This window comes from Opisthocomus hoazin, chromosome 6 (assembly GCF_030867145.1).
Source record: "Opisthocomus hoazin isolate bOpiHoa1 chromosome 6, bOpiHoa1.hap1, whole genome shotgun sequence".
Taxonomy (NCBI): Eukaryota; Metazoa; Chordata; class Aves; order Opisthocomiformes; family Opisthocomidae; genus Opisthocomus; species Opisthocomus hoazin.
This window is the reverse complement of record NC_134419.1, coordinates 40,151,994-40,177,213: the sequence shown is the minus strand read 5'-3', so window position 1 is coordinate 40,177,213 and position 25,220 is coordinate 40,151,994. Positions and strand designations below refer to the sequence as shown.

The window sequence follows — 25,220 nt, the reverse complement described above, 5'->3', positions numbered from 1 at the left end:
TCCCAAGTAACTTTAGGTCACTTGCTCCTGGTAGCTGATTTTCTGTCCCTTAGGCCCCCTGAACTGTCTCACCTCTGTATCAAACAGGTGCTGGTGTGCAGTTAAATCATTTCACTCTTAAATAGTACAATTAACTGCTCCCCGGAAGCCAGCAGAAGGGCAGGGGAAGTGGGTGTGAGTATCCTGATAGACTGTCTGCCCGTGAAATGTTGGGAGTTAGCTGACGTATTAATGCTCAAAGGATCTCTGACGACTTCTTGTTCTGTGTGTATAGTCTGTCTGTCTGTGGAGTCAGACCTAAAATAGTCAGAAGTGTGCCGTAACGTGCAGTCAGGCATTGAATTTAACGATAGTGTTTTCCTTCCCAGTCTCTGCGAACCTGAGCGTGAGGAAGCTGCATGCCACAGCTGGCACGGGTGTCTCGAAAACCCCAACCGCAGAGATCGAGCACAGTCTGTGTGGATCCACTGTCTCTTCTGTCTCCAAGGTGATGTGCCATAGCTTAAGATGTGCTAGAGGGGAAGGGCTTGGCCTGTGCGAGTGGGAGAAGTGGAATGTATTATGAAAAGGTATTGGGGTCATTGATACTGATGTTGGAGAGAATTTTACGTGCAGTCTAGCTCAGGATTAATGAACTAAAAAATAAGTGACTAGCGCTATATGCAGCTTGTGTGCAATCAGATTGTCTGAATTCTGACTTTGAGGAGCGTATTCCTGAACACTTTGTAAGATCTCGTCTCTTCGAACATATTGACATGAACTGCCTTGCATCCCAGCTTATGATAACTGCTGCTTGATGTTACTGCTTGCAGGGGCACAGACTTTTTTTTTTTACTGTGTCACTACATATTTTGAAAGCGGGGGATAATTTTGTATTTACTACAGTTGGTAGCTGGTCACCTCAGAGCGGGAGAAGATGCTTTTTCTTCTTTTTTTCTGAGAAGAAACCATTAAATAACTGGCAGTTACGTATCAGTGCCTGTACGTGAAAACATACAAGTACTTCAAGGAGAAGTGGCATTTCCTATAGTACTTCCATGCTCACTGAAGGGAGCTGAAATGGTCTTGCTTATATAGAACGGAAGAAAAGAAAGAAGGAATAAACATTTCCCTTGCTAACATAAGATTAATAAGCTTCAAGCTCTCATCAAATAATTAATAACAAAATAATAATCAAATCATCCTAGATTTTTTTTGGTGATGAGAAGACTGTAGCACTTCATTGATCACAGGATGGTTTCAGCTGCAGCCGTGATTATCTCTACAGCAGCAGTGATGCCTGTGGCAGCAGTCAGTCCTTTAGGTAGTTCATCCCAGTAGACACTTTTTGTCCTGGCTTTAGATATTTATAGAAGAATGAATCTCACTTAGAAAAATCAATCAGTGTGTATTTACCAAAGAAAGACAGACTATAAGGAATAATATTTTTAATCACCAGGTCCAAACAGATGCATTTGCTTGAAGTTTTCGAGGCAGTACCTGAATGAAGGATTTCAAAAAAAGAACAGGTCATGAAGTTTCATTGAAGTATAGCCTGTTAGATTTACATTGACTCTTCCCTATAATTACCATGCAAAATGGATATTATGGAGAGCCTTTTCTGAAATGTGCGTTATTGTCTGCAGGTCACGTATGCCAGAGAACGTAGCAAGGAACCAGAAGAGGAGGCGATGTACAGTGCAGAGAATTTCCGTCGCATTGCTCGCAGTCTCAGTGGGACGGTGATCTCCAACAGAGAAGAGACCTTGGTCTCTTCTCACAGCTTTGTAAGTAGAATGATGCGCAGCTTTCCGGAGAGCCATGGTCTGTGTGCAGGGTTACTGTTTTCTCTGTCTGCATTTAGTAGTTAACAAATGGGACAGCAGGCAGCTGAATAAGAAGCCATGATGAAAGCTTGTCTTTGTGAACTTTGGTTCTCGTTTTGGTTGAAGAATGAGCTTTTATTTCAGTGACAAAGCCATCATCTTGAGGAGTTGTTGCAGAGTAGTACCTGCTGCAGCTGGTAAGCATGTGAGCTAATACTGCTTGCCAGTATACAGAGACATCCAGTATAAACATTTTTATCAGTTGACTTAAAGTATTTTCCAGAAAGCTTCTAATACGCCTAGAACTTTAAAAAGACACCACTAACCACGTGAAAGTTTCTGCTCTCTTGCAGGTAGATGCAGCAAGTAGCATTTTTAGAGAGTAAAAGTAAGCATAAAGGAGAGACAGTTCAAGACTTAGTACAGAACATGCAGCCAGTTACATATGGGAAGTAGGTAAAAATAGGGAGATTGATTTTTTTTTTTTTCTTCTTTTTTTTTTTTTTTGTTTGTTTGTTGTTTGTTATCTCTGTTAAGTAGTTTTAGGTGCAAGTTGAGACTGCCAGTGAGGAAGACGGTAACAGGCTATTGTTGGCGTTTAGCAACCCAGACGGATAGAATGTGCAGCTTTGGCTTGGCTTGAATATTTTGCGAACTGTGCTGAAGTTCTGATTTGGAACCATCTGCATAACAAGTGTAGAAGAGTCTCCATTGCAAAATCAGTTATTTAGGCTGGTTGGTCTGATTCTGTTGTTCCGCTGGGTACCATAAGCTAAGAATGTGTCAACTTCTGAACGTTTGCTCCTCGGCGTGCTTTAGTTGAGGGCTTTAACGCATACCTGGAGGTGCTGGCAGAAGCAATTAAAAAGCTCTAGCTATCCAAGACCCTCCTCTCTGCTGGAGATTTTTATCCCCACAACAGAAGCAGCCGGTAGGATTGCTGTCTGTCACCACTCTTCGAGTCTGTGCTGGTTTGTTACCGTGCTGTCCCTGCTTTGGGTTGCGCACCTCCTAACAGAGGGAAATGGTGCAGCACTGGTAAATACTTCAGCAGCAACAGGTCAATCTGTTTGTGGTCTGGAATCGGAGCTTGCAGTAAAGCCTGCTAGAAAATAGGAGAAGGAAGGATCAGCAATACCCTTCTTTATTTCATGGCTTGTGTAGCGTGGCAGTTCCAGTGCTGACTGGTCTGCCATCATTCTGTGGATTCAGTTTGTAACTCCATGAGTGGTCTGTTTTTGTTTTGGCTTTTTCTTCTTCGTATATTTCCAGTCAAATGGTCCTCCTAAGTACCCCACCACTGCAGTTAAGACCCTTACTGGATTGATGCAGTTTTTATTTGTATTTTTTTCACATACAGATGCATGTTTTTGCTCCGGTGACTCATCCCTTCCCTTGGATCAACACCATCTTTGCTTGACTCAACTCAACTCTGTGTTTACTCATCATTTTATGTTCTTTTCTTCTCCTTTCTCATTTTATAAAAGGAAGCACCAAATACAAGGAAAATGCCAGTGGACACCAGCCACCGTTCTTCCAGCTCCACTTCCCTTCCTTTCCCCCACGATCCTCCTGTGTTTCCCCTTGATCCCCAGCACAGCCCAAACCCGGTGCAGCACCTACCCCATGATGTACTGATGCCCAGCATGGTGGGCAAGGCACGTAAACTGTCAGGTAATCACAGGACTTTTGTCCTCCTTCCTGATCAGAAATACTGCTGAAATACTGCTCGTCAGATCTGGTCTTTCGTAGTGATGTTTCACCATCTGCCTGAAGTCCTCCAGAAATCTGGAGGGGTGAATCGCCTTTTTCTTCTCTGCCCATTTGAGTTGTTCTGTGATTCTGTGCTAAGTGGACGTAACAAAAGGGAATAATCTTTATGGAAGCATTATGATGAATTTATAGAAAATCATACTCATGCTTTTGTAAGGTATTTTCTTCAGTGTAAAAGTGGCAGTAAGACCCACCACCTTGTTTTCGTGTATGAGAGTACTTCCACAAGCTACTCATTCCAGCAAGTCACGCATGTGATTGTGCTGGTATAAATAGCTAATTCCTGCATTAGAATTATTTTCCCTGTGACAGCCATCAAAACCAGTTTGATCTACCAGCCTTGAAATGTTTTGCTGGTCTCCTTGGTGACACAAGGGGTCTTAAAGAAATTCAAAGTCTGTGGCAGCAGCAGTGGTGGGATAAGGAGGAAATGCAGTGAGGGAGGCAAATGCTAGAAAGGGTACAGCTAGCTTTTATTCAGAATTGCATGTCAACCAGTGACTGGATGAGCTAGTGATTTTGTTTTTCTGCTGTCACTTGAAGTTGGCTACAGCTGAAAGTTCTGAAAGGATGAGAAAACACAACTGAGCAAACTTTTTTCTTTTCTTCCCCCTTCCTCCCTAGGAGATCAGAAGAACATCATCCAGAAACTTTTGGTTGTGCCTGACAGGGGTGAAGCTTTCCAAGGTGAAGACTACCCAGGTGTGGCACTGAGCTACGGGAGTCTCCCTTGTGCGCCCAAAGGCACCCTCTCCCAGGGGCAAAAGCCTCTTGTTAATCCGCATTTAGGAGGTGGAGCATCAAGTGTCTCTGGCCGTCGGCTGAACGCGAGCTGCCCTGCCAGGCAAACCGCCACGTTACCAGACAAACGAACAACGCTCTGGGGGAAGCACGCTGGCCAGCCAGGCAAGAGTTTACAAGAAGGCTTCCTCCAGCAGCCTTCACAGCATCAGATGCGTGAATCCTACGCCATTGCTTGCAGGCTGCCAGCCAGCACAGACTACAGCACTTTAAGAACACCGCACGAGCCTTCTTGGGATCCCGGTGCCTCTCAAGGTTGTCCCGTGCCCCCTTCTTGCGTTAAGGCCCCGGGTCCCAGGAGAGTTGATATGCCGCCCGAAGACGACTGGCGACAGAGCAGCTACACCCCTCAGCCGGGCAGGAGGCGAGTGCTGCCGATGCGTGTGATGGATGGGACCTTTTCTTCTGCTTCAGAGGCACACAGAAATATGCTGGCTCGTGCAGCAGCAGCTACTGGCACCATGCAGAATAACGGCTGGTGAGATCCCATCCGCTCCGTGTGCCCTGATAAACCCCTCTGTGAACAGGCTGTAGCTGCTGCCAGAGCGTGGGTTGTGTGGAGACAGCAAACTTTTTCAGTCAGTATCTGTGCCGGTTTTGTCTTAAAACGTAGCTATACAGTATGTGGAAACTAATTGCACTGTATTTCATTTCTGGCACTACTGAACTGCTGTCTTGATGGGGAATCTTAGCTATTCTAGTCCTGGCCTCTCCTAGCAAACAGGTGCTGTAGGAATGGTAAGCTGCAGGGGCATTCGTTTATGGGTAAGTTCAGAAGTATGCGCGGGTTTTGAAGGAAGACGGCCACTAACAAAAGGACATTTTTAAGGACTTTTTCATGAAATGTAGCTTTGGTAAATTCTTCACGTAAAAAAACAATCCCTTTGTTTTCCTCTCCTCTGCTGTTTCTTCCTGGGGAAAAAAAACTGACCCACCTTCCAGGTTCCAGTAAATCTGCACTTGGCAGGCTGGCAGTTAGTAAAGCAAACCCAGCTTTCAGCGTGCTGAGATCTCAGGCCGAGATCACAGCCGCCGTTGCTGCTGAGGAAGTGGCAGGGAGACATTGTTCATCAGTAAATCAGAGTGTTCCCCACTCACTTAAGGCAAACTAACAATGCTTTGAACAGAAAAGACTGTTAATGCTGCACGCTTAATTACACCAATGTAAACACAGAATAAGTTTAACTATTTTAGTGTCAAACATACTTGCTTTTGTAAGTATTTTTCAAATAAATCTATGAAAATAGTTCTATTTACCTGTCTTGTGTATGAGCTTTCTTTGCTGTTTGGCTTTACTCATTGGTTGGCCTGAAACTGCGTATTTATTTTCTTACACACTAACAAATGTAAATTGTTTATTGCAGTTCATTAACAGAGTTTATGTAATTAATATTTAGATAGATTGGAGGACATGTCTGGTTTTGTCCCTGGATTTGATGTGTTTCATCACTACTCTGTGCTTAACTGCCCCCTTCAAAACGGACAGTAATTAACAGCGTCCTTTGAAAAGCATTTTGAGACTTCTTTGTTGGAGGGAAAACTACAGAATCCATGCAAGACGGTAGTGTATACAGATAGGACTCTTACAGAGGAAAAAAAAAAGTCATTAGAAATTACTGATGGGGTGAGAAGTGTCATTTTAATAAGAGCTGCTCTCCTGTTCTTGCGGATGCTCTCAGGTGTGGTGGTTGTGTGTCAGTTGGAAATGTGGAGGGTTGTGCTCCGTGCTGATGGAAGGTCTGGAGTGCCCTCTAGTGCGCGCTGCTCCTTGGGAACCGGCTCTAGGTCAGGATCTTCATTTTCCTTTCACGGTTTGCACCTCAGTGCTTAATGGGATTTCACCAGTTCTTGCTGTTTAGTTGGAGATTGAGTCTTGTTCAGTTTAATAAATGTCATTTCTCAGCCCCTTGTTCCTAAATAATTGCTGTTGTGTCTGTTCTTGTTGCAGTCCCATGTAGCTACGTCACGCCAAGTTGTGTTTTACAGTTGGGTTTATGTTGCACACTTCTTTGTACTTAACTGCCCTCACCAGCTGTGGCTGCCAGAACAAAGCACACTCTTCTTCCACCCCTCCTTTCCAAAAAAGCACAACCGACTTCTTTTTCATGTAATGGTTTTGCCAATTTAATAACATGAAACTTTCAACAGTACTAATTTTTTTTACTAATTTTCTAAATACAAATCAGTGGAGTATTATTTTACTGAAACAACTATTTGACAAAGGTTTCCCAAGAGATAGGGAATTGTTAGTCTCTCTGGCTGCACGTGGACATGCCGTAGCCAACTGCTAAGTTTCTCCGTGTAGAAATTACGGTCTTGGGAAGTGAGTGCAATGCAGAGGTGAATATTAGGACAGAAACATTCCTGATGCAGTTCTCTTTCTCTTGTTGGTAGAACGATACTTTTGGAGTAGAGGGAATCTGGGCAGGAGCAGCCCCTGCTTGTTTTCAGGTTTTTGTTACCTTCAGCAGCTGGAGAAAGTTACGGTAGCCCCAACATGCGAGAGAGGACATGGAGAAGTATTTGACACTGCTTGGCGATGGCTCCAAAAGATTCAGGTTGCAGAGTGAGGCTTAAGTAGTCTTGAACTCAATTGTCTAAAAAAATAATCTGCCAGAATAAAGTACAAAGTCACCTCTTCAAGAATCAATATGGAGTATGAAACATTTTCAAATAAAAAAAATGTGCATGCTTAGGTTAATTTTTTGTTTGTTAACTTTAATCCTAGCTACTAGGAAGGAGAAAGTACATTGCCATGCAGCTCTGCAGAATAATCCTGAGGTGATGCAACTCATTTAATAATCGGTGATACTTTTTATTCCATCAACGTAGTTCTATCTACCAAGTTTCAAAACCTGTAAATGTTCTGTGTATATTCATTACTTCCTATGAGGTTAACTCAGCCAGAGGCCTGAAAAGGAAAAGCTGGGACAAAACCTCTGAAATATCTCCATACCAACCAGTATGTTAGCGTATCAGAACAGAAACAAACTGAAGAAGATTCAGCAATATGTTTAACATGGGAGAAAATGTGAAGCTGGAAAAATACCATTACTTCGTCCGTAGCTTGTGTCCGCAGGTCTTAGTGAGGTTAGTAAATTACCATTTACCTTCTAATCCATTTGACTAACTGCTGGCTTGTAAGTCTCTTCGATGGTGTTTATTGGCTATTTAAACCCTAGAAGAATCAATTATACATTAGTTTAATAGCTCATTAAAGTTCACTGTTGCTTGTGAGGAGGGAGCTTCCACAAGGAGTTCAGCAGCTATTTTGAAACAGTCTGTCTTCTTAGAGTTTATAAAGTTTCTAAGCTTGGATGCGACGTTACCAGAGCTTTCTTTGTAAAATATCTGTCACTGGCTGCAGAGTTGGTTGATGGATGGAATTAAGTGAAATTAACCCCCAACACACACTTTAATTTATGTTTTAAAATAATTTAATTTGTTCTCCTAAAAATAAAATTCTTATTCTCTATGTGATCTCTCATTGTGTTTGTAATATGCCTTTAGACTTGGCTGTGTAGGGGGCAAAAAAGTGCTATAGTAAAATGAAGAGTGACTTGGTGTTCTAGCAGTAGCAAATTTGTGTAAATATTATCCTTCTGTATAAGGAAAAGGAACTGCCTAGCACAGTTCCTTCTCTCGAAGGCAGCAGAGTTTGTGCACAATGTTTATGGAAATCCTCCTCGGACCTGCTGAGCGGCGAATCTGTTCAAATGGAGCGTGCGCCAGAGCGTATGGCACGAGGGAGTGAACCAGAAGGCACTCTGCTTTAGAGAGGTGAGCCACAAAAGCACAAGGGAAGTGCCTGCTTCCTCCTAAAGAAAGGCTGCTGCACCCGTGTTAAAATGCGGGGAATCTGGTGAGAGGGGAGGAACTGCCTTACAAGTATTTTCCATTGATTGCTGATGAGGCTGGAACTGGCTTGCTGGTGGTGGTTGGGGTAGCATGTGTGCAGTGGAGGCAGATTCCGGATAACGGGCAGTCACGCAGGTGTTGCATCTGACATCACTGGGGGAGCGGGCCAGGGTGGGGGTACGGGGAGAAGAGAGGAAGGAAAGCAAAAGACAAGGGGGAGAGGGTGGATTGGAATAGGGAAGAGCAGACGAGTAGGTGAAGACGACAAGTGGAAGGACCATGTGGGCTTTGCATCTCTTCACTCAGATGTGTCCATCTTTCCAAAGATCACGCGGTCATAGCTCTGTCTGAATTTTCTTTCCTTCTTTTAACGGATAGATTCCTGCGTGGAGAGGGACCTCGGAACCAGTCTGCCACTGAAGCTTTTGCGAAGGGAGGATTGACTGGTGTAGAGAGTAGGCAATGTTTGTTATAGGGTTCTTTAATAGTCCCAATGGACCAGTTAATTCCTATTAATACTTGATGGCGTTTGGTCTCAGTAGCTTGGTAAAAGGAGGCAGAGGGGTGGATTGAAGGCATAGTTGCACTTTTGCCATCCGGTAACGATGGCCAGATGCGTTTGAGAGAAGAGTGTGTGTACTCTTCAGCAGCCGCATCGTCATATCTCTGCCTTCTGTGGGTCTGTTCCCCCTGCAGTTCCCTTTAAAACTGCTTAATGGGATTTCTCTGATCTGTAGGACATGGTGTTCATGGATCAATGTGCTTCATCAAAGTTAAAAAATGAAAAAGAGAGAAAATCACACTGTTTTACATCGTAATTCCTGTTTAGAGCAACAGGGAACTTGTTGGTTTTTAATAAGGTCCCGTACGTAGACCTGCTTCCCTTGAATACTTTGTCAGTTAAGTCTCTTGCTTGTGGAGGCTCGGAGAAAACTAGAGAGAACACAAAGGAGGGCAGCAAAAAGCAGAGTGAACTCAATTTTTAGAGTGAGTAGAGGTGACTGGATCATACTCTATTAATATCACGAAGGTAGTAAGACAAATGAAGAGAGGGAATTGCTTGGTCTCAGATGGTAGGAGAAAGAGCAATCGCTTAAGGCTAAGGAAGGAGAAGTTTGAACTAGATAATAAGGGCAGGGGAAGGAATGCTTTAAGCAGTGCAAGTGCGCGATGGTTTGAGGAACCGAAGGAAGCGTTTGAGGTGCCATTGCTCCAGAGGTGTGAGATTTAAATGAGAGATGTGGCTGACAGATGTTGGTATGAAAAAAATCACCTAAAATTCTAGAGTCGGGCTAAGTGGCCCAGGCTGGGTGGCCTTAGCCTGTTTTTTTACAGTTGTGATGTGATGCAAGGAGAGACTGTGACCTTGACGAGCTTTTTTAAATGCAGTCTCTACCCCCACAGCCTGCTCGTAGAGGTTATCGGGGAGCAAAGGAAATGTGTGCAGGAAGGGAGCCTAACAGGATAGAACTGTAGTTTATTTCTACCAGTAGCTATCTGATAGTTTGGTGAGGGTTTTTTCCTAAGTCAGAGTGGCTTCTCAGTACTGGGTGACGTTGGCAACTAGAGTATTGCAGTGGTAACGATTTCATGATCCTGGAGAAAATGGCTGAAGACTATGCTTTCAGCCTTTCTGAATGGTGCCCTCCTCTTATGGATGATAAGGTCAGCCATAAAATACTGGCTTGGCACAGCGGGGAAATCTTGTGTCCTCTTAAAAGAAAGCTTTCAAGTATTTGTATTGAAACTCAGTACAGCAATATGTAAAAATGGAGTTAAAATAAAATGTGGCTTGTTTTGAGGCAGTCTTGCAGTTTGTACCAACAGCAATACCATTTCTGGCAGTTTGGAAAAGGCGATTTCAAGCAGTCGCTAGTGAGAGTCAATGAAATGGAATAACCTCTTCAAAGTTCTATCTTCCTCATGTTATTCCTCTGCTTATAGCACGTCTTCCCCTCTTAGACCTGGTTTATCTCTGCATGATTTGCTCTGTGCATCTTTCTCCTGGGATCTGGAACATATCTCTCTCTCTCTCCTGTGATTCAATTTCCTTCTCGGAGTTTTCAGAAAGTCCTTGTTGGGTAATTACGTGATTCTGGGACATTGCATTGTGCCAGTTTTAAAGATGTGTCGCTTCTGAGTCAGAAGGGACTGTTCCGATCATCTGACCTCCTGCAGGAGATGGTTATGGAATTTCACAGTCATTTTTATGTCGAACTTCTGTCTGAACTTCAGTAAATGGCGCTTGTTTGAGGTGATGATTTACTAAAACAGAGTTGCTACTATACCTTGCTGTAGTCAGTCAGGGGAGGCATCAGAAAAGTCTAGGTTTTAACATAAAACCTTTCTGTTTAAACATCTTTTGCATGCAGCTTCGGTGTCTGCTGCTTTGCAAGGAGGGAGCAGGAGGATGACGAGTATCATCTGCATCCCAAACGGCTCCATTCCCCGTGGTGCAGAATAATATGGGTTGGCTTGATCATTCCATGTGCTTCTCTTGCTGAATCCTGTCTCCATTGCGAGAGCAGTTGTTCAGAAAGCAGCCCAGTGCTAGCTCATGGTTTGGAATATCCCGTCAGAATAAGAATTGGGCGCTGCTTTTTTTTTTTTAATTAGGTCTTAATGTGTGTGGAATGGAGTGGCCACTTGGTGGCAAAGCCGAACAGGAAGTAAAATGCGACTCTGCTTTTCCAAAATGCTTTCATTTATCTGGCAGTTGTGGGAAACTGTCAGGATTACAGAGGCACACTGCCTTCTGCTTCAAGGCCACGTTTCTGTTTGTGTTCCCAAGTGCCTACAATCGTAACGCTACTTGTGGTGCTAGTAGGAATTGTTTGATTCCTGCAACACAAGATGTACCAAATCAGTCGGCTTTGCTCTCGCCGTGTGAGGTGAGCTGGGGCAATGGGGATGCCCCTTCCCGAGTCTCCAGCAGACTGAAAGACAATGCTACATTGAAAAGCTGCCGTGAGAAGCTGAAGGGCTTCGGTGGAGTTCTGTAGGTCTCTCCCTCTCTAGTGCGGGTTTTGGTATTGTCCTGATGACAAAGGCACATGCTCCCTATTTTAATGAGGCAAGATGGGGATGGGTTAGAAAAATGACAACAATAAAACCCCAAGGTAACGGTGCTAGCTAACTTCTCTTTCTAGCTGTTGCTATCCGAAAAAGAAAAGTCATTCCAATTATTATTTTTAATGCTTTAGGGAGACATGACACCATCTGTCACATCAACTTAATGTGTTGGGAAGGGGGCATGGCCCACAGCAAGATTTCACCTGTATGAGCCTTTTCTTCAGGTGATGCCTGGAAGCGTTTCAGCATGCAGGGCACTCAGTATGCTGCCTAGAAGCTGGTAATGTTTCCTCCTCGCACAGAACCGTAACAAAATAAAATGATGCTGTGCCTTTTCCTCAGCCAGAGTTCTGACTGTGTCAGCCCCTTCGTGCCCCAGGAGACACGACGCATGTCCGCTGCGGGCTCCTGAGAGGAGCGAGCGATAGGAAGAAGTCGGAGGCATCTCTCTTGCGGCTGCACTTCAGGTGAGGTGAAGAGGTGATTCCTGGCAGCACTTGGCAAGGTCTTGGGCTCCTTGTGTGTTTGGAAATGTACAGACGAATGAATTTCTTGGTAATATAAGAATCTCTCTGCTCTTTCACACTGTCAAACACTCAAACTGCATTTATTTCCAAGCTTCTCATGATTCTAAATAAGAGACTGCATTCACTACCCCTGCTCCTTGTTCCAGCAGATGTACTTCAGGCTAATACTAAGGCAATAGGAGCAACGTTTACTGCTCGTTCTACCCCATGCTCTCACTGCATGTTCTGAACGTACACATGCGTGCTACGGTGGCAAATGAGCTTTTGTTCTGTTTAAAAAACAGGCCCTTTAAATTGGTTGTGAACTGACAGATGTTTGCATAGTATGTGGTATGAAGTGGTCATTCCTGAAACTTAGCGATTCAGTCCAGAGGAATCATCCGGGATTTCGTGATGCTTTAATATATCCCAGCTCTCTCTTTGCCTGCACGCACGCATTTTACTTGCGGACATAAAATTAGTAGAATTCTGTTGTTCCAAAACTTTGGAGCCTTACAAGTGTCATTAATAAATAACCAAGGGGTTTATAACTCTGATTCCCTTAACATTTTCAGTTGCTTCCGTGAATGTCTTTACCGTGACGTTTCATTCAGACTTCCTTGCTTGGACTGTCTTGGCCCCGTCATGAAAAAGCAAGGTCAAACCAAGCTCTTACATTAAAATTGATGGGTTACGCATTTTTGCTGGAGCCAAACAGCCGTTGGCACTCAGGGTGGCAGGTACTCGCCTCAGCCGTTGTCCTTTTCCCTTGGACCTGAACGGGGCAAGAACCAAGATCGTGCTGGAAACCATTATCTCTGAGCAGCTTTTCTTTCTCAAATTCCTGATTTATTGTGTGAAAGAGTTTGCGCAGCTGGGTACAAGTGATGCGGAAGGGCTGTGTCGTTAGCCGAGATGCAAAGCAGCAGCTCCTTAGATACACTGCATGTGATTAAATATGGCTGTATGTCCGTGTTTAGATGTTTGCTAGATCTGAATGGGTTTGATGGCAGATGAATTTAAGAGATGCCAAATTCAGAGGTTTTGGGGGTGTTTTTTGGGTTTTTTTGGTTTTCTTGGGGTTTTTTTTAGGTTTTTTTTGTTTGTTTGTTAGTTTTGGTTTTATTTTTTAACTCGGCTAATTTCTGTGATCTTAACTACAGTGCAGTCCTCCGGCCAACCTGCGCTGGTATGACTGAGGATGCACTAAATTGGAGGAGAGAGGATGAAATTACCACCTGGTGCAAAGGGGATCCAGAACTCCCTTTACTGGTGAAAAAAAGCTAATCTAGTAGGGAACTGTCACAAAGAATGGTGACTAGATTTGCTTAGATTTAGTACCCTTGTACCAACCTTCCTCCCAAGGCAAAGCCCCGCATGCCACTGGCGCAGAATCGGCGTGGTTTGTGGATAACGGCACGGTCGTGGTTTTTCCGTGCGGGGAGCTTCTTCCTCCTCAGAATCACAGCATGGAGGGGTTGGAAGGGACCTCTGTGGGTCACCCAGCCCAACCCCCTGCCAAAGCAGGGTCACCCAGAGCAGGCTGCACAGCACCGCGGCCAGGCGGGGCTGGAATATCTCCAGAGAAGGAGACTCCACAACCTTCCTGGGCAGCTTGGGCCAGGGCTCCGTCACCCTCAGAGTGAAGAAGTTCTTCCTCATGTTCAGCTGGAGCTTCCTCTGCTTCAGTTTGTGCCCGTTGCCCCTTGTCCTGTTGCTGGGCACCACTGGAAAGAGTCTGGCCCCATCCTCCTGACACCTACCCTGCAGATATTTGTAAGCATTTCTAAGGTCCCCTCTCAGCCTTCTCCAGGCTGAACAAGCCCAGCTCCCTCAGCCTCTCCTCGCAGGAGAGATGCTGCAGCCCCCTCATCATCCTCGCAGCCCTCCTCCTCCTGGCCCCAGAGCCCCGCGGAGCTGGGCGCGAAGGGCCCAGCCCGGCGCCCTCAGCCTCCGACGCCTGGCAACATGGCGGCCGGTGGCTCCCCGCGCTGGCCCCGCCTCGCGCAGCGGGGGGCGGCCCGGCGGAGCTCTCCATGGTGGCCCCTGGGGGCCGGGCCCCGCCCCCCGCCGCCCTCCCGTCCCCGGGGGCGGGGGCGCTCCCGCCCTCCCGCCCCGGCCCGGAGGCGCCGCCCCGGGCAGCGCGGAGTTTCGCCACGCTCCCTAACGGCGGCGCTCGGCGGAGCCGGGAGTTTCGCCACGCTCCCGTGCGGTCCCCCCTCGTGGGGCAGCGGCGCGGTGCATGCCGGGCCCGAGGCGGACTGTCCCTCCGCCGCGCCAGGAGCTGGGAGCCGCGCCTGCCGCCATGTTCCGCCGGGCCGCCGCCGCCCGGGGCCTCTAGCCCGCCGGCCTCCCCTCGCCCCGCCGGAGGAGGCGGACGGAGGCGCTTCCGCAGCCCGGCAGCGCCCAGCGATGTCCGCCAAGGAGGGGAGCAAGGTGCTGCTGCTGCCGCCCCACGCCACCAGCGAGCGAGCCGTCAAGGGTGAGCGTCCCTCAGAGCCGCGGGGTTCCCGCCCTCCCTGAGGTGCCCGCGGGCGGGGGTTGGGGGGGGGAGCTGCGGGGCAGGCCCGGCCCGCGGTGACCCCCCCCCATCCCCCGGGGCAGGCCCCGGTTTGGAGCTGCCCGGGGGGCCGAGGGTGTGGGAGCCGGGCCCGGCCGGGCCTGGCCGCTTCGCCCCCCGTTCCCTGCCGGATTTTTCCTCCCCGCCCTCCGCGGGGCTGCGGGAGCCGGGAGGTGCGGCCGCCGGGTCTGCGGGCTGCTGGGCTCGCCTTCATCCGCTGCTCCGCGGCCTGCCTGGGTAGCGCATCCTCGCGGGGAGCCTTTAAACGCCGAACGTTGTCCTTCTCGGGAGGAAAAGCAGAACGTTTCAGAGTCGATAGATCTGCGTAAAACGGAGGCGGCCTGGCGCTCAGAAGGCTGTGAAAGATGGAGATCCTTGCCCCGGAGCACATCGAGCCTGTCGTTTCGGTATTTGTGGCGAGCGCAGCCCTGCGCAACTGGAGTAGCCTAAAATATTTACATTTACAGGTATCAATTCTTTGGATCTGAATTGTCGGTTAAGAGGATAGCGTAGGTAGTGCTCCAAAGAACTCGTAGGTTTTGTTCACTTGAATTGCAGCTCATTTTATCCTGATCTCGAGGGTTTTGATGCTGAGCGGTGTTTGAGGCGGCAGTGTGGACGTGTGCGAGGGCAGACCCGGGCCGTCGGGATTCGCGCTGGGACACGAAGCGGTCTGCCTTTGGGATTGACATTCTGAGGAGCACGGGGTCCGACAGAGTTCAGAGGGGTGGAGGTCTGTTCTTTTAGCTTTCCAGGTAACAGGGGGTCTTGAGCAGCGACAAGGGTGTCTTTGTCTTCAGCAGGTCTTGATTAAAGCCTTGGAATCGCATGGCACGTTTTGGAAATCGGCATGTTTTCCAGTCAGCTGGAAAGCTTTGCGCACAGTGAGTCGTTACTCATTTTGGATTGCTTAACCTGTTGATTTGTCTGAGCAAATTGCAAGGGTTGAAATAGAAAATGTTAAAACTAGTCTGTTGGAAACTTGTGCTCATCAGTGCTGCTTTAATGGATAGCGTTTAGACGTGCTCAGTTTTTGTACCTTTACCACAATTTGTTGTAACAAATTAAATTTGTCAGACAATGCAAGAGAGCTAATGGTGAATGATTAGATACTTTAGAGCATGCTGGAAAACTCGCTGACTGCTTAAGAATTCAGCTTGTTAAATGTGACCTAGGCATCTGGTTGTTTAAAATCATAGTGAAGACTTGCTGCATTCTGACAGGGTTGCAGCCTGGGGTTACGGTATTTGTTTGGACCCAGATGTGTAGGATATGGAACTGTTGTAAAGGTAATCGGGCTTTGATAGCTTCATCTGACATAAACACGACCAGTTAAATGTTCACATAGCAGCATTTTTCTGTTCCTTGTGTTGACCTGCCTTGTCCATACCTGTCCTGCTGAATCACTGGCTGCTGGAGGGAGCCTGGACAGCTGTGCCAAGCTGGCGGTGTTCTTTGTCTGAAGGACAGGGAGGTTTCGTTCGCTCCTCTCCCGTTAGGTGCAGTGCAGTTGGACATACGTATTTTTCAGATGGCGACCCCAGAGTTGCAAGATTGCAGGTGATGTCAGCGCGGAGTGGGAGCATCTGTGCGACATAAATATGTGAAAAACGTGACAGCTCTGTGACATCCCTGTTCACAAACAGGTGTGTTGCCTCTTGCGTGCCAAGAAACCTTCACCGTGCTCTTACCTGCTGTACAATGAACAGGTTACAGATATGGCGATACTCTGTTGGGGTGGGCCGTCTGCTTTTGTCAACACAGCGCTGCGTACCAGGGGACCCAAAAGTGTGAATTTTTTATGCTGAAAACACGTGGACCAGGCGTGCTGGCGAAACCGTTAAGACAACAGTTCAAATGGTTGCATAGTGTCTTATACTTTTAACTTCTGTCATGCTTATTAATCACTGTGGAAGTTCCCTCTTTTTTCATAAGTATCCACATATTTATTGATAATTAGTAGTGAATTTATTTACTGGAATAAGGTTTGGGGATTCTTTTCAAGGCAGTAACTTTTCGCTTTTATTTTGTTTAATGGGATCCACTATAGGAGAAATAAAAGTGTAAGAGTTCCAAAAACGTTGCTTTTTTTGTGTGCCAGCTCTGTTCCAAAGAAAAAAACATCCTTGGGGCACCCAGGTTGTCTGTCTCTCCTTGCTGAGGCATTTCATTTATAATGTCTCAGGTCCTTGAGAACAGCCACAGAGAAAAGTGTAGTAATATTATCTGGTGTATCTGTGTTTTGGTCCATATTTCAGCTTTTATGCTCTCCATCACCTAGGTCTTTTTGGGAGGAAATGTGAATTCAGGACTTAATGCTTGCTGGTATTTGCATTGTTTCATCTCTTGCATTTATTTTAACTTTATTTTCTTCCTCTGTATTACTGGAAGAGGAGAAGAAATAACAGAAACCATTAAACTTCAGAGGCCATGAGAAATGAAATCCTTTACTGCTAATAATATATGTTGGCAGTAATGGGCAAGAGGTGCTGATCCAAGAAAAAATGGTTAGATTATTACATCATCAGTAAGTAATCTTTTCCAATAAGGTAGGATAACAATTAGGATGTGTCCCCCTTTATATTTTGACCTGTATATTTGACAAGTAGTGGGAGGTGCCTATATCCAGAAAAACACCTGAGAGGTTATCAGGTGTAATGTTCATGTTAGAAATATGTGTACTAAACATAATAATCCGCATTCAGTGTGCAGTCTGTGCAGTCTGGCTGTGTTGGTCTGGCATACCTTCCCAAGTATGAATTGTACCATCAAAGATCCTTCGTTGCTTTTAAAGTGTATAAAATGCCCAAATTTTCTCTTCTCATGGCTTAAATTGTGTAAGTCATTTGTACTTACAGAGTTTCCTGTAAATTAATGGTTAGCTATGGAATTGAAGTGTCTAAAGTCAGTTTTCAGTGTTTGGTTCCCAAAAGGTGTCTTGTGGAGAGGCTTTTGTTACTGCTTTTTTTAATGGAGATGAGGAAATGTACCTGTCATCTTGGTCCGCCGTTTTCTAAGGCACCATCTTCATCCCTAAAGAACGATACTTATGTCTTGCTGTCTCGTGGAAGATCGCATTTTCCTCTATTACGTTCTGTCAGAATCACAGGGGGGGGAGTGGGGTTTTTTTTTAAACTGCTGTTGTTTTACCTGCTGGATCTGGTTCTTTTGGGTTTGTGTTTGCCTTTCTTTTTGGATGATAGTTGACTGACTGCAGTCAGTGCACTTGACCTCTCAGAGCTTGTGACTTTCATACTTTTGAACCTGACAACGTATTGTATCTTTTCTACTGAAACAACTGTTCCGCTAGCTTGTAGTAAAGTGTTTTACACTGACAGGGAGGAAGAAGTGCTTGCAAGCTCGGACAGTTTGGCAGAGAGGTCCTGAGCATGGCAGGGATGAGTCGTCATCAGCTTTCCTTTGAGGACGAAGCACCAGGGCTTCTCTGACCCACTCGTGAGCAGCTACACCACCAAGTTGTACGTGGAGGTTCTCTGTCCTCCCCAGCATTGCACTTTGCCCGCTGCGGGCGTTACTAGGCTTTGGGAAGCAACCCACAGGACCTTGGCATGCTGAACTAACGGATATTTTTTGCTAAATTTGGAGATGCCGGTTCTTCTGGAAATGGGAGACTTCAGTATTCTTTTGCTTGGGATGAAAGTCATGATACAGTCTGATGGGCAAACAGTCCTTTTAGGTATTAAATGGTAGCTCGTTGAAACAACACTGCAGAGAATCCCGAAGAGAAGCAACTCGTAGCCTTGAGCAGAGTCCTCAATTAAGACACTAATAGCTACTTTTAAACAGTGATTTCCATGTAGGAGAAAAAGAAATCATTGCAGTGTTTCACTTTAAATTTATTCAGAGTCTGCTAAAAAATAAACCAAAACCAGATAAAAAGATAAATGCTTACAGGCACCATGAAGGCTGTTTTAAAAACATTGTAAGGGACTTAGAACGCCTTTATGCTGCTGGTCAGAAATGGTTCTAAAATGATCCAGAAAAGCAGCAGAGGAAAGAGAGTACTAAAAGGTCATACTTAAAAAAAAAACCAACAATCACAGTTTTCTTTTGGGAGAGACAGTGGAATGAAGCTGGATTCTGACAAGTTAGTGTTTGACTGGCCTTATACCTTTTTATTTTTTGAGAGGATGGTAAGAGTGAATGAGTCTTAAAATAACAACAGCAAAACCCAAAAAACCCCACCCAAAAATGGAAGCCTGCCATAATGTCAGTAGGGCCAATTGGCAGTTGAGGCTTGGGAAGGTAAGGCCAGAGCAGAAAAGTCTGGTATCTGCTTATGTGTGTGTTTATTGCGTAAGGAGCTAAGGACTCTTGCACACATGGGTCAATTCTTGTTGCTGAATGGGACCAAAGAATTGTCTTATGGAAATGTAAGTGGTTTCATCAACAAAACAAATGTTCAAAAAAAAAAAATATCCCAGGACCAGAAGATATTTGTCTGGTGGCTCTAAAGAAATCCTTTGCGGGTTTTGGCTGCAAAATTGAGGATTTATTTTCCATAGCCTGTGGCATAACTTGTCTTTTGAGTCTGAGAAATGGAGCATGGCAGCGTTTTTTAAAAAACTCTAGATTGAACTGGAGAACTGTACATCAGTAAGTTTAGTTGAAGCACACTCATAGCACTTGTAAGAGTGGACTAACTGTGTCCCTGGGGAAATACAGTATCAAAGAGGAGTTGGTACAGTTTTCATAGGTGGAAATCAAGAGACACTGTCAGAATATTTTGGAGGAGCCAGTGAGATGGTTGATCCAGGTAAAACTGCTCATCAGGTTCCTTCATCGGAGCCTGTAAAGTAAGAAGAAGAGGAAATATCCTCTTTTAGATCAAAATTAGTTAGGAAAGAAAGGATGTTAATAGGTAATAAAACTCCATGGTTGAGGGAGGTGAACGTCTGTCATCTGTGCTCTTTGACTGTAGTGATACGTTACTTAGAAAGCAGAGTGAATGGCAAGTAACACCACTTACTCAGGATGGTGAACTGCCAGAGGTGTCTACCTAGACTTCAGCAAGGCTTTCGACACAGTCTCCCGTAATATCCTCCTAGGGAAGCTCAGGAAGTGTGGGCTGGATGAGTGGTCGGTGAGTTGGATTGAGAACTGGCTGAATGGCAGAAGTCAGAGGGTTGTCGTCAGTGGTGCTGAGTCTAGTTGGAGGCTGGTAACTAGTGGTGTCCCTCAGGGGTCAGTACTGGGCCCAGCCTTGTTTAACTTCTTCATCAACGACCTGGATGAAGAGTTAGCATGTACTCTCAGCAAGTTTGCTGATGACACCAAACTGGAAGGTGTGGTAGATACACCAGAAGGCTGTGCTGCCATTCAGCGTGACCTGGACAGGCTGGAAAGTTGGGCAGAGAGGAACCTGATGAGGTTTAACAAAGGCAAATGCAGGGTCCTGCACCTGGGGAGGAACAACCCCAGGCATCAGTACAGGCTTGGGGTGGACCTGCTGGAGAGCAGCTCTGCGGAGAGGGACCTGGGTGTCCTGGTGGACGACAAGTTGACCATGAGCCAGCAGTGTGCCCTGGGTGCCAAGAAGGCCAATGGGATCCTGGGGTGCATTAGGAGGAGTGTGGCCAGCAGGTAGAGGGAGGTTCTCCTTCCCCTCTACACTGCCCTAGTGAGGCCTCATCTGGAGTACTCCGTCCAGTTCTGGGCTCCCCAGTTCAAGAAAGATGAGGAGCTCCTGGAGAGAGTCCAGCGGAGGGCTGCGAGGATGATGAGAGGGCTGGAGCATCTCTCCTACGAGGAGAGGCTGAGGGAGCTGGGCTTGTTCAGCCTGGAGAAGAGAAGGCTGCGAGGGGACCTAATACATACTTACAAATATCTGCAGGGTGGGTGTCAGGAGGATGGGGCCAGACTCTTTTCAGTGGTGCCCAGCGACAGGCCAAGGGGCAATGGGCACAAACTGAAGCAGAGGAAGTTCCAGCTGAGCATGAGGAAGAACTTCTTCCCTCTGAGGGTGATGGAGCACTGGCCCAGGCTGCCCAGGGAGGTTGTGGAGTCTCCTTCTCTGGAGATATTCAAGACCTGCCTGGACAAGGTCCTCTACAGCCTACTGTAGGTGACCCTGCTTCGACAGGGGGTTGGACTAGACCCACAGAGGTCCCTTCCAACCCCGACCATTCTGTGATTCTGTGATTCTGTTTCAGAAAGCTCTGATTAGACTGAGTGCCTGGGCAAAGGAGTTGCGGGAGACCTGATAAAGGCAGAGCAGACTCTGCAAAGGAAAGAACAATTCTGGCCTAAACGCCGAGGATCTGTGTGGATAATATTCTGGAAGTGCTAGTGCAGCGGCAGTCAAACAGGCCAATAGAAATTTAGGGATTATTAGAAGATCAGTTCAGAAAACAGAGAATGCACAATCACGCCCTTATAGGCATCTTTTTTTTATATGTGCATATTGAGCAGCAGTGTGTAATTTTGGTCCCCTTTCCTGATTTTCTTCTTTATTTGAAGATATGCTCGGAGGCACAGAGTGGCTTGAGTGCAAAGTGGAGCAACCAAGAGGAGGAATCTGTGACTTGGAAAAGGGGTGGCTGAGTAGGGGATAGAGTCAGATACTGCTTACATCATGGATGGTATTTAATGGAAAAGTTCAATAGGAGACAACTGTAATTCTTGTCTCCCTGTGCAAAGGAGAAATGCAGTACTAAACAAAATTTATGGAAAGTGAATATAAAGGAAAGGTGAAATACATTTTCATATAATGTGTAATTGAAATTGTGGAATTCCTAGCAGTGAGGTGCAGCGGAGGCAAAAACTATACAAGCGTCTATTTAGGATCTGGCCAAAATAGTGAAAAATAGTTCTATCAGTGATCATAAACGTGATAGTCTGGATGCAGCTCTGGAGGAAAACCTTAAACTGCCCTGGTTGGAAAACAGAGAGTATGGGGAGGGAAAGACCTATGAATCCATCGTTGCAGAAGTGTGTTTAAGCACCAAATAATCTTTTGGCATAACACATTATGGCCATTTTAATGGGAGGAGCATCTTTAAACACTTTTCAGGCAAATAGTTTTACTTTTCCTGAGAGAAACTTCCAAAAGCATCAACCAAGTTAACTGAAAAATTACGCAGACTGTATAAAAGATGAACGCACCACGGCATACTGGGTATATCAGTAGTTTCATCTGAGGCTTGAAAATCTGTGAAACTTCTAAGACTGCAAGTATGTGGTAAGTAAAGATAGAAGAAATAGTGCCCACCACACTTCTGTAGGGTTTCAAGGTTTATGGGGTCGTTTTTCCTTGCTTCTAGAATGCTTGTTAATGTAGCAGGCAGCATGCGTTCAAAGAAACTTGAGCAAAGGGATAATTTTTGTGGATTTAGGAAAAATACGATATTTTGCAAGAACCTGACTTTGCTGAATCTGTGCTTCCTTGTTTGGGATGAATAGGGTAGCTCGTATCTGTTGACAACTGTTGAGCCCAGCTTTCTGATTCAAGTAGGCACTGCTGTGTATTTGTGCTTAACTTGCGTGATAATTGGGTGTATTCTGTCCTCATAGCAGTCATGGGCGCTACGTCTCTCTCTTCTGTATAGATGTTGGCGGAGGCATGAAAACTCCAGGGACAGACTGGAAGATTTGCTAGGTGTTAGGCTTTGTGATTCTTCTGAGTGACAACACATAGACGGCAATGCATTTATAAACCCAATAGCCCACAAAACCTGACCAAAGGACAGAAAAACCGCAGGCAGCTGTGCTATCGTGGGAATAAACCTGTTAACAAAAGGAAGGGTACTGGCCTATCTTCTCACAGAACACCATGGCCGTATTGATACACGATATCGCTCGGTGGAGACAAACATTATATGCTGTCTCATGTATTCCTACCACCAAAGCAATGAATTCTTTACAAACACAGTGTCTGTGTTTAGTAACCTTTATAGTGTGAGCTGAGGCTTCATCTCTGAAATCAAAAACACTCTTCAACCAGAAAATGAAATCTGGGTCATTCAGCGTGCTTTTACAGCCAAAGCTGAGTTCATGGAACACGTCATGGGCTTCTGATTGTAGAGGAAAAATGGCTAATTTTCTTTCACTGTCAGAGAACAAAGAATTCTGTAAGTTTTAAGGTCTTAACGGCAGAAAATACTTTGCTTGTGGAAGTACCTGCCTCGTACGGTTGATCCTGATACTTCTTCCTACCATTAGTCTAGAGGCTTTGATCTCCTCTTGTTTCAAGAGCCTGTTCCAACAGAGTGTCCCTGATACAAGCCAGATTTAACCAAGGTTGTTAACATGGGCATCTGTATCAGCATGGTTTAAATTTACAGGCTCTACATGTAAGATTTTATGAGCAGCTACTGTTGTACTCGGTTCCTCAGCAGTGTGAGGTCTGCTTTGGGTCCGGCAGTAGGGTGTTAGTGGCCATGCTGCGCCTCTCGGCAGGGATTGCTGTGCTGGGTGAAGCGCCATGCTGCTGCAGATGTTTGGCTTTTGAACCTCTTGACAATGTGCTGTGGATTTATCCATTCAGATTGGCGCGAACTTTTGGATCTCTGCCGCATGCTTTATTGGAAGGTTTAAACATACCCAGAGGTGTGTAGCAAGTCAGTGTAGAGCTAGGTTTAGAGGTTTTGCTTTGGATATCTCTGTTTTAAGTAGTACTGCAGTGTAAAGGAAAGGTGATTTTTTTTCCTCTTTGTAAATGCATGTACAAATAGTAATAAAAGCCATCAAAACCTTTTTGTTAACAAATCCCAAAGGCTACTCACGGGGTTTTTTTCCCAGCAGTACTGATTAAAATTTTGAATCTATAGTTAATTATATCATCCATACATGCTTTAAAAGTGAAACTGATTGATTTTGGCTAGTAAGCAGTGGTTTGTTTTAGAAAATATTGTGTGTTGTTGGAAATCATGATGTGTTATCTTAGTAACAAAGATCTACACTTTTACTAATAGGATACAGTCTGTTCGTTTGTACTGTGGTGTGTATTGCTGTAGAGATTCATCTCTAAATACTTTTCTGTTGCTCAGCTTTGCTGGGAATGGAAGATGGGAATCCTTTAATGCCCAACACCATGTTATTTCCTTAGGGTAATTCCTCTTAATTACCATTCCGCTACAGTCCCGAGAGTGCAGGTTATGGACAAAGACTTTGAAACATGGATTATATTTCGGTCTTGGAACACATCATGCTGCAATTCTTTTTCCTCAGGCTATAACATTCTATTACTACTTCATCAAAGGTTTAATTAAACCCATTAGTTTGCAGAAATTGTCTACATGCTTCAAAAGTTATCATCCTTAACCTATTAGAAGATGCTATTTGTAATATTTTTCAAAGGTATGAGCTCTAATACAGTGATAACTATTGTTGAGACAAAAATTAAAGTATAAAATGGACAGAAACAGTTTTTATAGTAAGTGTTACTGTTTTATTCAGTGGAGTGATGCAGATAAAATCTTTAGCCATGTTCTATTCTGCCTTCTCTGAAGATTATTCTAAAAAAAATAAATCCTTCTTGAGCAATAGGAAAATACATGTATTGTGTGAAAAGGATTTTGTTAACCTCGGAGGAAGTAGTTCTAAGGCTTCATTTTTTCATGAGGCAAGTATAACATTACAGATGCTTAACTACTTCTGGTACTAACACTCACGATTTTTGGACATTATGGATAACCCCTGGATACACAGTCTTTAAATCTCCAGAAGTATATTAATTCAAATAATTTGAGACAGTTCTTTCCAGACACTGGATAGAAATATCTGTTTTCATAGCCTCCCAGAAAATGTAACTTGCTAGATGAACTCAAACCTGTAAGTTTGTTAAAATAGACAGAATTAGTTTTTGTGCAGATCCGATCTGAAATACATTACGTGAACATAAGAACTTTATAAAGAGAAGAAAATTTCATCTGCCATGTGCTCAGAACCCCTGAAATATTTCTGAGCTGTCGTAAGGAAGAGGTCAGCCCCGTCTTTCTGAATTCTGCAGCCATTGGTGGTCGCAGTAAGTCAGTAATGTTTGCACAGAAGAGTCTGAAGAGCAGCTGGCCACCTCAACAGACCCTTCTCAACCACACCCTGCAGCCACCCAGAAAACCTCCAAAAAGAAAAAAGGGTCATCCTTCACTGAAGCAGATCATTATCTAGGAATAATACTAAAACTAACAAAACTCGGGGAGGGGGAGGGGAGGATTGACTTTGGTTCTGGGAAGATGTGATCTCTAATGCTTCTGTGGCAATTAAAGCAGGAGAAATCTACTTTGTGCATCCTCTGGTCTCTCATAAAAGGATGAGCTCAACTCTGCATTGCTGAAAACAATTGTGAGCCCACAAATAATGTGTTGAAAAAAGTGGGGGAAGAAATGGTCTAAAACCAATTTGTTTACAGATTCATATAGACTTCCAAATAATGCAAAAATAACATCCAGAGAATATGAAGATTGGAAAGTCAAGTTCAAAAAAACCAGTGAATGCTAGAATTGCTGCTTGCATGGTCATAATTAAGTGCTTCTAAAAACTAGTAAAATTTATCTTGTTGGAACAACGGATTTCTCTTTTCAGAGACAGATTGATGTTTTTAAACAATTGTTGTGCGTGGAACAGAAGCGGTTGTCTTTCGATTTCTTAAATAGGTTATTAACATTTGGACCACTTGGAATTTTAACACTTCCGAATGACACTTGAATCATTGCTAGAGGAGACTGGAAGGAAAGGCCTGCCATTTTTTTTTTGTAAATAAAATACCTGATGTTCGAAAAGGAAGTGCCAGATTTGTTCTGCACTGTGTAATGTCAAGGCACAAGGTGGGCTTATTTTAAAATGCCGTTTGCAAGTCTGAGTGGATATTAAATGGGTCTCCTGCAT

The 25,220-nt window shown here is 45.0% G+C and overlaps 2 protein-coding genes across 19 annotated transcripts in view; both read left to right on the top strand.

Moving 5' to 3' along the window:
• Positions 1-7,780, top strand: part of USP54 (ubiquitin specific peptidase 54) — a 104,983-nt gene extending 97,203 nt beyond the window's left edge. For 11 of the 12 annotated variants that reach the window (XM_075422852.1, XM_075422859.1, XM_075422858.1 and 8 more), the window contains 4 exons: positions 369-487; positions 1,626-1,766; positions 3,293-3,479; positions 4,203-7,780. In XM_075422852.1, the coding sequence (XP_075278967.1) occupies positions 369-487; positions 1,626-1,766; positions 3,293-3,479; positions 4,203-4,861 (1,106 nt within the window). In that variant the 3' untranslated portion in view covers positions 4,862-7,780. Of the gene's footprint in view, positions 1-368; positions 488-1,625; positions 1,767-3,292; positions 3,480-4,202 lie in introns of those variants that run through there. The other variant, XM_075422863.1, reaches the window with a different exon arrangement.
• A 6,166-nt stretch (positions 7,781-13,946) lies between these two features.
• Positions 13,947-25,220, top strand: part of PPP3CB (protein phosphatase 3 catalytic subunit beta) — a 49,222-nt gene continuing 37,948 nt past the window's right edge. For 4 of the 7 annotated variants that reach the window (XR_012764234.1, XM_075422844.1, XM_075422841.1 and 1 more), the window contains exon 1: positions 13,948-14,297. Coding sequence is in view for 6 of the 7 variants with exons in the window: in XM_075422844.1 (XP_075278959.1) it covers positions 14,228-14,297 (70 nt within the window). In the remaining variant the exon portion in view is untranslated. Of the gene's footprint in view, positions 14,298-25,220 lie in introns of all 7 variants that reach the window. The other 3 variants (XM_075422843.1, XM_075422840.1, XM_075422842.1) reach the window with 2 other exon arrangements.